The following is a 16,949-nucleotide window of genomic DNA, read 5'->3' as shown; positions in this document are numbered from 1 at the left end:
TTCTCAGTAATTGAAAGGATGCATTCAAGGGTATGGCTGTTAGAAACTGCTCATATTTTTAGGCATAGAAAGAATGTGATGAGTGTTGCCAAAGACACCTGTGGTAGAGAAAATATGGCGCAGAATCAGGGACTTTTATCTGAACCAGCCAAATCCATGCTCTACTTGCCTTGGACACTTCAGCATTCTCATATATATGATTAGTAGGATCAAAATGCACGAGCCCCTTAATGCAGAATGAAGGAACAGAAGTCATGGCCCAGGTTCTCCGTTATACTTAGCACCTTCAGCTGCAACTTGAGTTGAAGTCAATGGGAGGTGTGAGCAGTTGGCACCTCAGAAGATAAGCTGGTAGCAGCCTGGGTGTCCAAACCCTCTAATCAGCAAGGCTAAATACCAATGACATATAGGTTCAGAACAAATCAAACCTCCGATGGGAAAGCTCTATTGAAACTGTTCCAGTGAAACTAAGTTAACTAGACACATGAATGGCTTCAAATGACTGGTAGGATTTTGTCTTTCTCCCAAGACATCATGCTTTGGACTTCATCACTTAACTGTTTTAGCATACGTGTTTTATAATGGTGTCATTTCTACATGAGGAATTTTGTTGATGTGTAAAGGCTGCTTTGCTGTTTTGTCAGAAAATGATGCATTAGGTTTTCCAGTCTATATTAGTGTTATATTGCATCAAAATTAAATTCTTTCAGTCTCTACTTTATTGGCCCTAGAGCTATATCAAACCATATGTTGTAGACATTAAACCACTGCACGAAGTTCAGGCCTGAAGTACTGGGACAACTCCCAGTGATGGCAATAACTTGCCTGCTCCGGGGCTGAACCTAGTCCTTTGTGCAAGTGTTTTAACTGTATAAATAGCAGCTGCAGTCTTATCGTCTAATAAAAATATTGACCAGCAAAATCCATGTTTCTGAATTATTACCAGTAACTGTGAGGTACTGGCAGCTGTTAAGCTGTTGCCACTAATAATCCATTGTACAAGTCTGGTGTACTTCATGCTGACATCAGATACTCCCTGCTTTGCAGTATGAAGGAAACATCAGGTTTAGCCCTTACTGTGGAGTAAAACAGCACTCCCTCCAACTCAGGCTCTGATGGGGAACCTCAGTCAGCCCTCCCTGACCGGGCCACGTTACTGTTACAGAGGAAGAACAGAAGAATAGGGTCCTGGTGTGAATTAAGAAAGTAAAATGCCTCTAGTCTGATAACAGCTCCTAGTATAAGAAGGGAAAAGGCCTTCAGATAAGCATAGTTAGGGAATTGGGATTCTCAGTTAGACTGAATGTCTCCTAGGAGGTGAAATGTCTGGAGCACGTAATTTAAAGCTGTCAAATATGGCTGACGCTGTCTAATTCCACTGCAATTAAAGTCAAAATTGCCTGGTGTAGGACACTAACATAGCTGATGCTAAGAGGTTAGCACTCATAAAAACAAACAGGTTGGTTTGAAGCCAGCTGCAGTTTTTTCCCTTTCCTCCAGGGTAGTTTTTATTATTATACTTTTATTGTAGGTGCTTCCTCTGGCACGGCTGAGCTGCTTCCCCCTCCAAGTAGCACTGCGAACTGGACAATAGGACTTCCTACTGACAATGGCCATGACAGTGACCAGGTCTTTGAATTCAATGGCACTCAAGCTGTGAAGATTCCAGATGGCGTTGTTACAGTCAATCTAAAAGAGCCGTTCATGATCTCGGTATGGATGAGGCATAGCCCTGGAACCAAGGAAAAGGAGACAGTACTCTGCAATTCAGACAAGACAGGTTTGTAGACCGTTCCATTACACTGTAACAGTGATGTTAAAGGTCTAATGTGTACCTCTAGATCGGGGTTTGCTTTGGAAGTGGAATAACTTAGAAAATGTTATCTTCCATTCCATTCAGATCATCCTCACAGGGAGATTTGCTGGTCAGTTTGCCCATGTAGCCATGCCATTAGAGTATATAGCTTCCCAAACTTGCAAATTTCCGTATTATTGTAAAGTTCTAGCCATTGTGACAGACCAGTCTGCAATCTGCTTTATTTGTCTTGTTCTGGAGAATCATTTTGGATACAGTTTGTAATCATTGAAAATAATGGCCCATCACTGTGTCTCTCTTTTTCTAGGAGAAAATACATTTTTTCTCTATAATGAAACTTCTAATTCTGGGAAAAGTATTATTCTGTGTGAAAGCTTCAAACACAATCATTTTAGGTTGGTGCAGATACAAAAGAAAATCTGATAACTGTTTACGTAATTGCTGTCTAATGGAGTACAAGAATTCTTGCCTTTGGCTGGAGCGGTGGAGTTCAGCTATTTAGAAACAAGCGTTTTGGATAACAAGCTGTAGGTAGGGTCTCTCAGAAGAACCCTAGTGGGATGCAAACAAAACCAAACAGCCCTCATCGTTAACAGAACTAGATCACAAGAGAGCCACAGTATTAGTGGTACTTAAAAAGCACTTCTTTTGATCAGATAAAAAGTGCCTGCTTAATATCACAGATTGTTCTTTGAAACATTTTTTTTGTGCATTTGCTTTGGCCTATCAGGAAAAGACTAACTAATTTTCCCCCCTTAATTAAAAACCAGAGCTGGTGGATTCCTGGAAGTAATTGGATTGGAGAAAATGCTGAATTGAAATAGCTTAGAACTGTGCTCCATTTTTTAAGAGTAGCATGCAGAAATGTGGGATGCCGATCTCCAAAACAGCCTATGCAGTTACCCCTGCTGTAATACAGTACTGTGTGGAGCTGATTATTTCTGGAATTACCAATTCCTCTTCATTTCAACAGTATGCTGTAGAGTATATTAGCAGCCCATTCCTTTAAAAAAAAAAAAAAAAAAAAATAGGGCTGTCAGTGGGTGGCCATCAGTGTTTAATCATAGAAATGTATTGTGGGATGGTGAGGTCAAATAGTACTATTGGGGTGGAAAGTTCCCAGGGTTTGAGTGCTTTTCTTTTGCTTCCTTGGCTGATTTTTATGCATGATATGAGTGATATGAAATGACTTCATCCTTGCTCCCACCATCTTGTTCCCTTTAGTGTCTTATCTGTGCATTTAGTTTAGATAGGTTTCTTGGGGCAAGAAATATGTGCGCTTTAACCTCCTCAAAAGCATCAAGTCAAGCTACATATAAAGCATGAAATTGGATTGTTGGGTTTAGTTCTGGAGTTCTAGGGAACAAAACAATAAGAGAAGGAATAACCTGAATCCAATCTCTTGCACAGATATGAACCGGCACCACTACTCTCTTTACGTACACAACTGCCGACTTGTTTTCCTCTTCCGCCAAGATCCTTCAGAGGGAAAGACCTACAAACCTGCGGAATTCCACTGGAAGTTAAACCAGGTGAGTTGGAAGGACACTTGCTGTGAAGTGATAACCACAAAAGGCTAGAACTTGGTTTAAATGCTTAATAGTAAGTTAAAGTAAGGGTGTGTTTTGCAACTCTAAATCCATTCCATAGTTGAAAAAACCCAGCCAGATTTATTGTAGTAGCACTAAGGCATTGGAAGCAGATTCTCTTGTCCTTTTTTACACACACATGCACCTTGATCCTATTGAAGTCAACTGGGAATAAAGTGCAACTCAGTATAAGGGATGGTTGTACGATCTGGCCTTACACTGCAAACAAAATGTTAGTAAAACCATAGATTTGATGAAACTGCTTCGCTAGGATGACAGCAATAATATTTTGCTTTGAGTAGGATGACAGCAATAATACTTCAAGAACAAATCAGTTTTCTACTTGCAAGTATTCTGCTACATTTGTAACAATTACGCACTTGTGAATATGTGATGTTTTTGTAGGTCAAAGGGTGTAACGATAACAGATGCACTTCTCTCTTAATCCTTCCGACCGTTTTAAGAAAACTTTTCTGGCATATTTTCAACATTAGATGGACAGATTGTTGGTAGAGAATCAGTCTGTCTAATGAGAAGGGGATTTGCTTGATCAAGCATTAAATACTGTAATAAGCCTATGAAGGGAAGCAGTTACTTGGTTTAGGAGTTATTTTGGGGACGGAATTAGCGTGCCCTGTGATTTATTCTTTCAAAGAGTAAATATTTCTTCACTGGGTAGGCCTTATGATTTCAATCTAGGCATAATTACTGCTTTAGCCAAAGATACACAAAGCCCACTTGTTGTTCCAGAGAACTTCCCTTTTTTTGGCGTTTCCTGTACTGTCGTATCTCCCAGTTTTGCAAACATATCTCTGGTTTGGTAACCATCACGCAGTAGTATAGTAAAGGAGGGGGGTGGTGAGCAGGAATTCAGCCCCACGTACTAATTTAGAGCCGGTGCTGGAATGGCAGACTTGAGGACCCTGCATCTTACCGGCAGCCCACACGTCATAAGACTCTCTAGCATTCAGTAGCCCTGACTTCGGGCATCTTTACCCAGGGGCACCAAAATTCCTAGTTATGCCTCTGCCTTCATGATAAGGAAGACTGCCATTGAGAGAGCAGGGACTCTGTGGAGGGATCTGAGCAAAAGCTAAGTCCGTGTGTCTCCATTTTTGTATAAATGTTCTTTTAATTGCTTCTAAATAATGTTGGGGATCTATTTGGTGATAGTTATTTAGGCAATGAGATTATTATGCTGCAATGTATCTGTTCAGCGAGCAGTTTTCTAGCATTTTCCCTACACTGGAATACACTGTTTTGATTAGAAAGCACCTTGTGCATATTTCTAAGGAGATGGTATTCTTTCCAAAATTGGAGCCAGTTTCCACAAGAGATCTGTATTCTTGGCTTGAAAAATATTTTTGTTCTCAAAATCATTACGTTTTACACACAGGCCATCTCAGCAGAGCCACGTATGTTGTCCTTTCAAAAAAATATTTGTGTTTAGTAACTGTCAATAATGACTGCTTTGTGTTTTGGAATATGTGGTTTCTCTAAAGATCCTGCTGTAAATTCATTGTACAGAAATACCTGCTTGAGTGGAGACTGCAGTTTTTTCCTTTATTGAAAATAGAAGGAACTGTTGTTGATGGAATATGCGCAGATGTGTTTTTGGAAATGTGTATTTTACATATAAAATGTATAAACATGTTTCTTGCACAAAAAATGTAAAGAAGGGAGGAAATGAAAGGATCTGAACTTTGTGTTTTAAAGCCATACTTTCCCTTCCCAGGTGTGTGACAAAGAATGGCATCACTATGTCCTTAATGTTGAATTTCCAACAGTGACACTCTATGTAGATGGGGTTTCATATGACCCTTTCCCGGTGACTGAGGATTACCCCCTTCATCCTTCCAAGATAGAAACTCAGCTGGTTGTTGGAGCTTGTTGGCAAGGTAACCATTTATATCATTTAATTTCTCAAATCCGAGGGGCTACGTGGGAAATATGCGACTAATTTCTAGAGAACAACGGGAAGTGTTTCTGCCGCTTTTCCTTTTGGCCCTGGTGCTATCATATATTTCCTCCATTTTAACTTAGGCCCTTTTTAAAGTGCTTTGTACTGCTTGCCTGCAGGTGTATATGAAATACCAGACTACTTGTAGAAATATCAGGCAGCATTCCACTGTAAAGTGATTTTGTGATAACTGTTGGAACACAGTCCATTTTATAGTTCTCTTGAGTAATTTTACTCTGAAGATTACTAGGCATAGCCTTCGCCAGAGTTAGAAAGCAGATTTCAGAAACACTGAGCTCTCGCACTTTGCTGTATTTCTGTTTATGGGGTTCAGCTACATAACACATTAATGCTGTCTCCTGAGAATTTTACCACTTGTGGTTCTAAAAAAAATTAAAAAATAGCAGTTTTAGTATATGCAAACTAGGTTGAAATTGATTCTCTGCAACCTGCATACTGCTGATTCACAACTTCTAATACTGATGAAGCTTATTCATCAAAAGCTTGAGAAAATGGAGCAGGCTTCATCTGAACATGGAGCAGTGGTAGTGTTACCAAAGCACTATAGCACTGCGTTGATTATGCAGTTTTGTGTTGAAACATTTTGCTTGCAGATCAGATTACCTGCTAGTTGGAAAGTGGCTGATTTAGCTACAATACTTTGGCCTTCTTTATAAACAATACTTTTCAAATAGAACAAACATTAGATCTGTATTTTATTATAGTTTTGGGAGCGGATATACCATATGCAGCCTGCAATAAGGAGTAAATGTAGCTTATGAAGGAAGGCAAATGGCTAACTTCAGGGTGATGTCATGAAACTAACAGTTTTGTGTCTCATTGGGCTTTTCTTTTTGAGATCCGAGGTTTTGGAGAGAGAGAGAGAGAGTCCAATTGCCAAAAAATCTTGTGAGGAAGTCTTTCTTTCAAGTACCTTCTAACCTGCAAAATTCACTGACTTGCAGCTAGTCTCCTAGGCACTGGTATGAATTAGCAGGGTTCCACTGTATTTCATATATCATTCTGTGGATGACTCTGAGGTTATCCCTTCTGGCCACAAAGTTGCAGGGAGCAGCTTCCTTGAGAGCTGCATGTGTTGGGTATGACAGGAAATAATATTTCTGCTCAAAGGTATGAGACATCCAAGGCTTCCATATATACACTTGTATTTTAACCCAAGCACAATCTTTTTACCTGCAAATATTTGTACTTCATATAGCTCTACATGATGGTTCCCCTAGTGATACGTGCACAGGCACTATTGTACAATCCTTTAATTTCTCATTTCCAATAGGTCTGTTGCCAAAAAAACAAACTTGTAATGGGACTGTTAAAACACTGCAACTCTGTGATTTCAGCATCCATCTTAGCAATTTTATTCAAAAAAACTATTTTACAATGATTAGAACTGGATCAGAGAAAAAGAAAAGCCTCGTTGCCCTCAGTCTCAAACCTTGAAAAACAATATATTTGCCATATCAAGCTGCTCTGCAGGATAGACAAGATTTGAACTGTTCTCTCTTAACATTTTTGTGCTTCTTAAATGCTCTTCAGTGTTTTCTCTTTATTGTTTAAAAAGCTGCCATGTTAAAAATTGACCAGTTGGTACATGTAATACTGTTGATTTGATCTAAATTATGTCAGTAACAGCTCCTTTTGATCTGTCCCATAATTCTTTTTTTTTTTTCTGGGGGGGGGGGGAATCTGTTAATACAGACTGGGTCTGATTTTAATTTCCCCTTCAGCCATCTAAAGATAAAGGTGCAAAAGGTGCCAGGGTTTTGCTGCATTAGCAGCAGTGATTTACAGGGCACTTAGTATTTGAAACTAAAACTGATTATACATTATTAATGTTGCCATTTTAGCTTCATGTTATGCAAAGGGCTGTTCACGGATTTCTGTCATGAATACAGCAAACAGCGCTCTTTCCCTGAAATCCAGCTAATACGTTCAGTTAGCATTTCAGAGGGATTATAACAATTGTGAAAAGTTGGGTGAAACAGAGTGGGCTGTTTAAAGGGTTTATAGGAAAGTGGTTTTGTTGATCTTTGCATGGCATAACAAGGATCATTTGCCAGACCCTAACGACTTGGTCCCTTCCCCATTGTCCCTATTCTTTGTCTTGCTTTTCTACAGAAAATACAGGAAATGAAAATGACAATGAAACTGTGCCCGAGACCTCTGCAGGTTGCTGGAGTTTTTTTCCCCTTCTAGTTTTTTTGTTGTTGTTTTTTTTCTTTTTTTTTAATATCACTTTTAAGCCAAGACATTGCTTCATCTCACACATAGCATGAAATGCAGGCATTGCGTTTTGGCCATTGACCCCCATATAATCTGCTTTTGGGCTTGTTTCTCCATCGTGCTTTTATTTCTACTGCTTCACCACCTGATTTTATTTTTATTGCACACAAGTGCACATCCATGTACAGACCTTAAACCATTGTGATTGCAGTGAAGTGGTGTATAATGAGCTATTAATGCAAAGCATTAGCTGCACTTTTTATTCACTCAGTGTTGTTCAGGCATCATTGCATGCAGTCTTATATTTGATCCAAAGAGCCAGGTATCCTGAGATTAGCTAGAATTCCCGGTGGATGCTTACTTGACCACATGTTGATAAAATACCAGTTATATCCAATAGCAGTAAGGGCCAGCTCTTGTTCCCGTGTACACTAGTTCAGTGTTTCTCAACCCATGGCTCACGACCCAAAAGTAGGTCACAAGCATATATGAAAGGGTCACAAACAAACTTTAAAGATGGATTCTTTTTTAAAGGAGAAAAATGTGGGAAACTGTGGCTCTTCCCTTACAGACTGGCAGAGTTCCAGCTTGCACGGGGCTGTTTCCCACACCCTCCTGCCCCACGCATGGTGGGGGGCCGGGGGCAGTGGGTCAGGAGTGAGGGGCACTGTCGGGACTGGCCATTGATGTTTACAAATGGGTCCTGGTACAAAAATGGTTGAGAACCACTGCACTAACTCATCTGACACTGCAGGGTTTTATCTTTATATTACATAGCTTAAATGGTGGTTCTCTGGCTTTCATGTCTTAGCTTGAGATATTTCATGTTCCTGCATGTTTCTGAGGGAGTATGTTTAGGATTCTTACTGGTTCTGTACTGTTTTTGAAGATTTTTAATAACAGATGACTTCATTTGGCAAACAAAACCATAACATGGTCCAATGGCGGAAAGTTGGAGCTAGACTCATCTAAACTGTAAAAAGATGCAAATTTTTAACAGTGCATGTAATTATAGCAACCAGTTCCTGAGTGTTGTAGTTTATTTTCCATCATATGCACTCTAAATTGAAATTGAATGGTGTCAGCTAATTAGCAATGAGCTTAAAAGACTGGTTGAAATTCTGTGGCTCATATTAAACAGGAAGATATATTAAATGATCATGGTGATGCCACCTGGCCACAAAATCCATCATATACTTGCTGTGCCCTGAATTGTATTTGGATATATTTCCCTCCTACCCCATAGACTTCTGCTAATTTTCCAGAGTTAATGACAAATGGAGATGTCACATGAGCATTCAGAAGTCTTCTTACAGGTCTCTCAAACTTGAGCGTTGGTCTCCTTTAAGAACACCACCTCGCTGTATGGGCAAAAGTAGCTTTTGTGATGGAAATGTTAGCCTCAGCTTCACAGTTCAGGATGGCCACGTGTGCTCTGAAGGCCATGTGCATGATGAACTGTTTAATTCTTTCTTTATGCTTGAACATAATCACAAAGGTAACACCCAGACTGGATATATACTAACCTGCATGACACGTGTTATGGTCCAGCCAAGCACAGTTGATAAAGAAAAGGACCAAGGCCTGTAAAGCTTGACTTTTCTTTTTTCCTTCCCCCCACCCTTCCATTTATAGGTGGTGAACTCCACATGGCTCAGTTTTTCCGAGGCAATCTGGCTGGGTTAATGATACGTTCTGGTAAACTTGAGAACAAGAAGGTAATAGACTGCCTCTACACTTGCAAGGAAGGACTGGATTTACAAATTGCAGATGGCATTGGCAAAGGCATGAAGGTAAAGTGGGATATAGATTAAGTGAAGTGCATCTGCTGCGATTCCTTAAGAAAAAGTTATCTGATAATAGGTGAGGCTTTTACAGCTTATTCAGTCTACCAACCAGAAAAGGCTGTGCTTGGGAAAACCTGCCTTTCATCAGTGTATCTGCATCCATACCACAACTTTAGCCTGTATAAAACTGACCTGAAAATCAGACCCCTAAATAACTTACTTGCACCAGCCATCCTTTTTGGTACGTACTTGGCTTTGATGACCTTTGAAAATGTGAATGGCTGCGTAAGTGCTAAACATATATTTGACTTCAAGGGTAATTACTGAAAACTATGGGCCTAACGTACATGTAGTTCAGTAACAAAGGCTGTGAGAATAAAGCTTAGTTTCCTTACTTGCTAGCTTGATCTCTTTCAGTGTTGTGCCAAGCTCGTAGGATTTTCTTTGGATAGTGAAATACTCTAAATATTTGACCTACCCTTTTCGGCTAATTGGGAAGTTAAACAGTGACTTGCACAGCCATTGAATAATGAACCTTTTTGCTTTGCATATAAATGCTAATTATCCAATACTTAGCAATTTAAGTAGTCCTAAGCTTGGTGGTTTAATTGATCTAGCACATTAGCATTTGGAACGTCTTTTCTTTTTTCTCTCCCATATTCTGGAATGATCCTTAGATCCATATGAACCCCAGCCAGTCAACAGTGACATTGGAAGGGGATGATATTGAGAAGTTTGACAAGGCCATGCAGCACATTTCCTACCTGAATTCCCGCCAGTTCCCAACACCTGGAATCCGGAGGCTCAAAATCACCAGCACAGTCAAGTAGGTCCTGTTTTAAATAAATGAAACTCTACTTCATGATGCTGCAGCTGGAGGAAAGTCACCCTTACACTCCAATTGAATCTCATTGATCATTAATTTCAGACCCTTTTGTAAAGCTCACAGTGGTCACTTATGCAGGCCTTTGTTTCTGAAAGCCTTGATCTAGTGCCTGGAGCATTGAGGAGAATGGAATCATCAATTTCAATGAACTTTGGTTAAGTTTTTAAGCCAGTGACTCTTTCAGGGTTTGTTCTGTTGTACAGAGAAGCTGATTTCTCTCCTTGAACTGTTGATTGGATGTTGTACTGTGGAAGGAGGTCTGATCCATGGATCAGCAACCACTGTTCTCATTATCAAAGCAAACATTTGATGCCAAGTACCTTGCTGTTCCCGCAGTTTGGGCATCTGCAGCTCGCATTTCAGTTATAGAAGATGCCTCGAATAATGTGATTTCTAGAAAGGATCTTTTTGCTGTAAATGATAGCCTTAAGAGCCTGAAATACATGTGTATTTACCTGAATTGCTGTGAAAATGTCTTCAAATTTGGTTTTGGAAGGTTTTGAAGTTGTTGGTTGAGAGGGTTTACCACAGGCAAACTGGAAAATAATAGCTTTACAATTTTCTGCCCTTAAATTGTTCTTTCAAGTGCTTTGTGTTGACGAGAATGTGCACTGATTCTTAAGGTGCCCTAGTGGGCATCATAGGCCACTGCTGCAGATAGCGGTTGCCAGAAAGCACCTGTGTGAGACAGCTGATTAAAAGGAAGTGATAGGTTATTTGGGCGCTTGAATGGGGCTTTTGTCAGATGTGGCAGTGCTGTTTTGCAGAGCTTCATCTGAAATTTCTCAGTGGGTTTGAATTTCCTGGCTTCCCACTCAAGTGTTGTTTGAATATATCCCAAAGCAACACTTGGAATATTCTGATTTAAAAATATGAAGTCCTCCTAAGCAAAGTATCACTTTGTAATTCCCGGCTGCACTTGCTCCTGGCGCAAAACTAAGTCCTACGTAGTGCAGTGTCAGACCTTCCACATTTTCATGAAACTGGAAAAGCAGTGTCACTATCTTTTTAATAATTTAGCATCTCCCAGCCTTGTTATTAGGCATGGCAGTCATTGTTTCCAGTTTCATTTATTCTTCTTACTGTGTTGATCTGGCATTCACTGTTTCTTTAAGGGCCAGTGTGTTCTTAATCCAGAAGTGCAGGAATGGGGGGGGAGGCTCTTTGGTGCAACTGTTATACTGTAAGGACTTCTCCAGGATTGCAGCGTGCCTTGCTGGCATTATCTGTGGCTGTTAGTCATAGCCCAGAAAATGGGGTAAGATGTCATCAGTGAGCAAAGAATTCATTTTAACATTTTCCCGTCTCTGGGTGATTCCCATCTTTACACAGTTGATGGATTCATTACAGCACCCTTGAGTCTGAGAGCGCAACCATGTAATTTAATACACTATGTTCTTTGTATATTAACTGTTTGATGCCACTATAGTATATTGATGCTGCCTGTAAATCATGCTGGTTTTTAGCACTACACAACAGCCTTTGTATCTTGTAGGTGTTTCAATGAAGAGGCCTGTATCTCCATCCCTTTTGTGGAGGGGTATGTAATGGTCTTGCAGCCTGAGGAACCCAAAATCAGCTTAAGTGGCATTAACCACTTTGCCCGCTCTGCCTCAGAGTTTGAGAGTCCTGAAGGTGTTTCCCTCTTCCCTGAACTTCGCATAATCAGCACAATCACTCGGGAGGTGGAGCCAGAAGGAGATGGAGATGAAGATCCTACAGGTAACAGACTCACTTGCTTGCTCATCGGGTTCTGGATGGTTTCCCCCCAAGGATCTTTGCAGTGATGGGAGTTCCCTCATGCGTGGGTATCCCCATCCCAGTACAACTGGATTTATGGCACTGTTTGCTTCCCTCTTACAGTATCACAGTAGAGGAATGGGCAGGCAGGCCTGTGGAAAGAGTGGATATATAGAGCCTCAATCAGAACCTCTCCAGCCTCAGCGAACAGAGGCTGAGGGGGGATTTGGTGGCTGCCTACAAACTCATTAGGGGAGTTCAGCAGCACATAGGAAGGGTCCTATTCCCCCTAGCAGCACCTGGGGTGACGAGGAACAATGGCCAAAAGCTGCTGGAGATTAGGTTCAGGTTAGAGATTAGGAGGCACTATTTCACTGTTAGGGTGGCTAGGATCTGGAGCCAACTTCCTAGGGAAGTGGTCCTCGCTCCTACCTTGGGTAAATTCAAAAAGAGGTTGGACGAACACCTGTCTGGGGTCGTGTGCTCTGGCCAGTGGCGGGGGTCAGACTAGATGATCTATTTAGGTCCTGTCTGACCCCTAACTACTATGAAACTATGAAGAAATAAGAACAGCCTTGGACTGTGATCATCTCCAAGGATTTTTTTTGTATGGAATTTCTTAAATGGGGATTTTTGTGCCCAAATGTTTACATTTTTCCAAAGTGAAGAACTTTCCTTGAATATGACATTACAGCTCCTATTCCATCCTTTCTACTTTTGTCTTGTCTTATTGTAACTGGGTTTTTCTCGCTTTTCAGTCCAAGAATCTTTAGTGTCTGAAGAGATCATGCACAACTTGGATACATGTGAGGTCACAGTGCTGGGAGAGGAGTTAAATCAGGAACAAGAAAGCTTGGAGGTTGATATGACCCGATTACAGCAGAAAGGCATTGAGATGAGCAGTTCAAACCTTGGCATGATCATCACTGGTAAGGGGCTGTGACCTTTGGCTTTGTGCAAGGAAGTTACTAATGATAATGACACCTGTGATTTTGTGCTTATTAAATATTTTCCTTATAAGGCTTTACCTTGGGGGAGTAAAAAATGAAGTTTGAACCCGATCCTGTCATCTGAAAAACCTGTACATTTGCTCTTTTTACAATTCCTGGTTCTAGCAAAGCTCTGAAAAATGCAGAAAGCAGGATTTCCCCTCCAATCTGCTACCTCATCCCAAATTCCAGGCAGCTTGCAGACCTCAAGAACATAGTACCACTAAAGAAAAAGCTTGCTTGTCTTGTAGATAACCCCATGACCTAGTGCATACGTTGTTTCTTTCCTTTCGAAGACTGATTTTGACAAGCTGTCAATCATCAGGGGTTAGAAAAAACAATGCAATTGTAACGAAGATGCAGGTGCCAACAAGGAAAATCATTTTATCAATCCCACAACAGTACTCATGGCGTAAACAGGGCAATAAAATTACGTGTGTGAAAATGTTATCATCCTTGTATTCAAACACTGAAAAAACAATTTACTTTTGTAACAAGGAGCTGCTGCTTTTTCCCCCCAGGGGTTGATACGATGGCCAGCTATGAGGAGGTTTTGCATTTGATACGCTACCGAAACTGGCACACCGTCTCCCTCTTTGACAGAAAGTTCAAGTTGGTCTGCTCTGAGCTAAATGGACGCTATGTCAGCAATGAATTCAAAGTGGAGGTATGCGAGTTGATCTTATCTTTTCAAAGGTTGTCAGGAACCTGCATATTTGAAATTTGCTGTAAAACTGTTATTAATAACTGCTTTTGTTTCTGCCCTGTAAATAATTAAGTCATGTCCCTGGGACCTGGCGTTCATCAGCCTGTATTGTAAGGAAGCTGTTCAAGTTTCCTTAGGGCAAGGAGGGTTTTGAACATGTCACCCACTAATCTAAGTGTGGTTAAGTGTTCAAGTGCGGTTGGTGGGCATTGCTGTCAAGCTTGACTCGGAGCATGTTAGTTTTTTGTGTGCCTACATGTGAGGGCCTCTCCAGGGGCTTAGGCACAGCTTAATAACAGTTTGAAAGTCAGTAAAGCTTAGGGAGGACCTAGGTGCTGTGATGCAACTTTTAAGTCCACCAGGCAGATTGCTGCTGAGCAGGGTGGATACAAATCAATGATTTAAAAAAAAAATAATAATAATAATAAAAAAATTTTGATTTTTTTTATTTAAATCAGATTTCTTCAATTTAATCATGTTTTAATTTTGTTGTTAAGCTTTAAAAAAACCCAACTGTATAAAGTTGGTTTTAATTTAAGATGCGTTAAAGTTCAAAGATATCATCATGGAATATGAATTGTAACTTTGAGATGATCTATTCATGTAATTTGCTTTAGAAAAGTTTTATAAATAGGTCACAACAGGCCATAAACTATATTAGGGGCTGAATCTTATGGGGTTCCTAGAGTCTCCTCTTTAGATTAGTAAAGATGACAGAAAACCACTCTACCCAGTGGGACTCAGTGCTCAGTCTAGATTAAGATCCCATTAAGCATCTCTGTGATCCTTAGTTTCAGTTCTCAAACTGTGTATTGGTGTCTCCTTGTTAACAGCAGTATATAGAGATGACAGATAATAGCCCTGATTACCCACCCATCATCCCTGTTGTCTCTCTGCAAGTCCTTACCTCTCTCTAAAAGTGCAAAGTTTCAAGTTAAATGAATAAAGGCTATCAGACAACAAGAATGCACTTTATGTAGATGCCAGTGATTAAATCCAGGCTTCCTGACCAGAGATTTAAATGGATTTGATTCAAATCAAATCCACCCTGTTTCTGATCATGTACAGGAACACAAAAGAGAGGTGTCTAGTGAGTTTGGCTCTGGGCTAATCTGAATTGCTTTTTGGACCTTAAGCAGCTAAGCCCTGCTATACATCCTAGTTAGGTGACTAAGGAACTAATAAAAATCTAGCTCTGAAGCTTATTACTTTCTACTTTGCATAATACAGAGCTTGATCTAAAGCACTAATGCTGACTAGGAGAAAGATTTAAAGAAAGAAGTATATTGCCCTGCATGCTTTCTCTGGAAAGGAAGAGAGTAATGTGGCTAAAATTGCATTCCATCTGCAGAAGAATCTAATTAATGACTTTACTTGATGTGAACTTCAAAGTTAGTTAACCCTCAGTGTTTGCCAGGCTTTGATGTACATTTACATCAATCAGTACTTGAGGGATAGTAAAACAGTGACATTTTGCTGTAGCATGAAGTCTTTACACGTATTGTTACCATTGTCATGGATCTATTTTGTAATCATGCCCTTGAATTTGTCAGGCTAACTTTTATTTATAAGTGCAGCTTACTAGCAGGCAGTGAAAATAAGAGTCTGACTTACCAACAATTGATGGCCTTCCCCTCCGCGCACCCCAGCATGCACAAAGAATAGAAATTGTATGATTGGTTAATCGGCATTTGTTTCTTGAAGCACTGTAAACACTGAGGCCAGCTCCCTCCAAACTTTTTCAAACTAGCAATGCTGTCCTTGCCCTGTGTTACACTTCCATTCCTCCTGCTGCGCAGCTGGTCACAAACCACATCAAGCTCCAGCACCAAGGGGGGACTCATTAAGTTATGCATAGGACGAGAGTGGTCACCAAAACGTGAAACTTGCTTGCAGCTGAGCCTGTCTAAATGAAAGAAGTTCTTTTGGGGGACCCATGTTAAACTTCTGAAATGTGGTATCTGGCATGTCACAGTACCTCAGGGTCTTCTGCCTAGTCTGTCATGTGGATTTACCCGTCATTGTTGTTAGCTAAAGTTTGCTCTATACAGACATGTGGTGAAATAACAATAAGTGAATGAAAAATAACGTAACCATTTCAGTATGTACGTGTTAGCTTTCTTCTTCTGAAAAAATGGTGTCTGCACACTGATTTGTACCTATAACCAGATACAGTTTAGGAAATCAGATGTGCTTTATGGCAGGGGCATGTGCCAGCTCTACAGCCGGAGCATAGCTATTTGATCAAGTGCCTAGGCAAGCTATTCTTTTTCCCTAGTTTGACATTTTCCCTTTGTTCTCAGGTGAATGTTATCCACACAGCTAACCCAGTTGAACATGCTAATCATATAGCTGCCCAACCACAGTTTGTCCACCCAGTGCATCATACATTTGTTGATCTCTCTGGTCACAACCTAGCTAACCCCCACCCGTTTTCAGGTAAGAAAATCACTTACTGCCATTGCTAAACTACCAGGTGACTTCTTGCTGCAGAGCATTCAAGTTGCTTCAGATTCTTGTCTGGAGATGGGCAGCATATTAAACTAATCTTCCTTCCAGCTGAGATGAACAGTCGGCTGGAGATTTACAAAGAAGCCAGTCCAGTGGCAGAAACAAAGTGCCTTCTCCCCTGACTGCAGCAGGATCTTTACCTGTGTGTGTAACCTGATAATTTTGGAGCTGAGATGCATACTGGTATGGGAGGGTGCAGTATAAGATCCTAAAACGAGTCTGAGGAGGTGGGAGTGGGCTTCTGAAGAATACCTTGGAAAACCTCAGCATTCTTCCCCTGAACTCAGCCATTGTCCAAAACTGAGTGATGGGTCCCCTTGCATGGTTTTTCAGTAGCCTTTAGAAACCCTACCAGTACTAACTAAAGTTGGGTATAATGGATCTGATTTTATTTTGCCAGTCCTATACTCATTTCTAGCCCTGTGAGCATAGGTGTGACTTTATTATGCCTCTTGAAGAGATGCTGCTAGCCATAGTGAAATGACATATTTGGGTTTTTTTGTGAACATTTGTTCATTGGACTGGATTAATGGCACCAACTTCCCTTGTGACTTGAGCTAGATATAAATCTGGTGCTCTGAATTGTGCTGTCAGCAGAAAAACATGATGAGCTGAGTGGGAGCCAGGAACTTCTTGGCCCCAGTCCTTGCTCTCCCACTGACTAAGTTTCAGTCTGCCTCCATTTGCCATCTGTAAAATGGGGGTTATGCTTATCCACTTCCGG

The 16,949-nt window shown here is 40.6% G+C and overlaps 1 protein-coding gene across 1 annotated transcript in view; it reads left to right on the top strand.

Annotated features, from left to right (window-relative positions):
• CLSTN1 (calsyntenin 1) overlaps positions 1 to 16,949 on the top strand; it is a 56,573-nt gene that overhangs the window by 35,950 nt on the left and 3,674 nt on the right. Inside the window, exons 9-18 of the mRNA XM_019541743.1 lie at positions 1,532 to 1,780; positions 3,227 to 3,348; positions 5,141 to 5,303; positions 7,502 to 7,552; positions 9,242 to 9,399; positions 10,071 to 10,219; positions 11,775 to 12,001; positions 12,778 to 12,948; positions 13,530 to 13,675; positions 16,018 to 16,153. Of these exons, the coding sequence (XP_019397288.1) occupies positions 1,532 to 1,780; positions 3,227 to 3,348; positions 5,141 to 5,303; positions 7,502 to 7,552; positions 9,242 to 9,399; positions 10,071 to 10,219; positions 11,775 to 12,001; positions 12,778 to 12,948; positions 13,530 to 13,675; positions 16,018 to 16,153 (1,572 nt within the window). The remainder of the gene's footprint in view (positions 1 to 1,531; positions 1,781 to 3,226; positions 3,349 to 5,140; positions 5,304 to 7,501; positions 7,553 to 9,241; positions 9,400 to 10,070; positions 10,220 to 11,774; positions 12,002 to 12,777; positions 12,949 to 13,529; positions 13,676 to 16,017; positions 16,154 to 16,949) is intronic.

The sequence above is a fragment of the Crocodylus porosus genome, unplaced genomic scaffold, assembly GCF_001723895.1.
Source record: "Crocodylus porosus isolate Cpor-Errol unplaced genomic scaffold, CroPor_comp1, whole genome shotgun sequence".
Classification (NCBI taxonomy): domain Eukaryota; kingdom Metazoa; phylum Chordata; order Crocodylia; family Crocodylidae; genus Crocodylus; species Crocodylus porosus.
The sequence above is the reverse complement of the archived record's forward strand: the minus strand, read 5'-3'. Positions and strand labels throughout refer to the sequence as shown.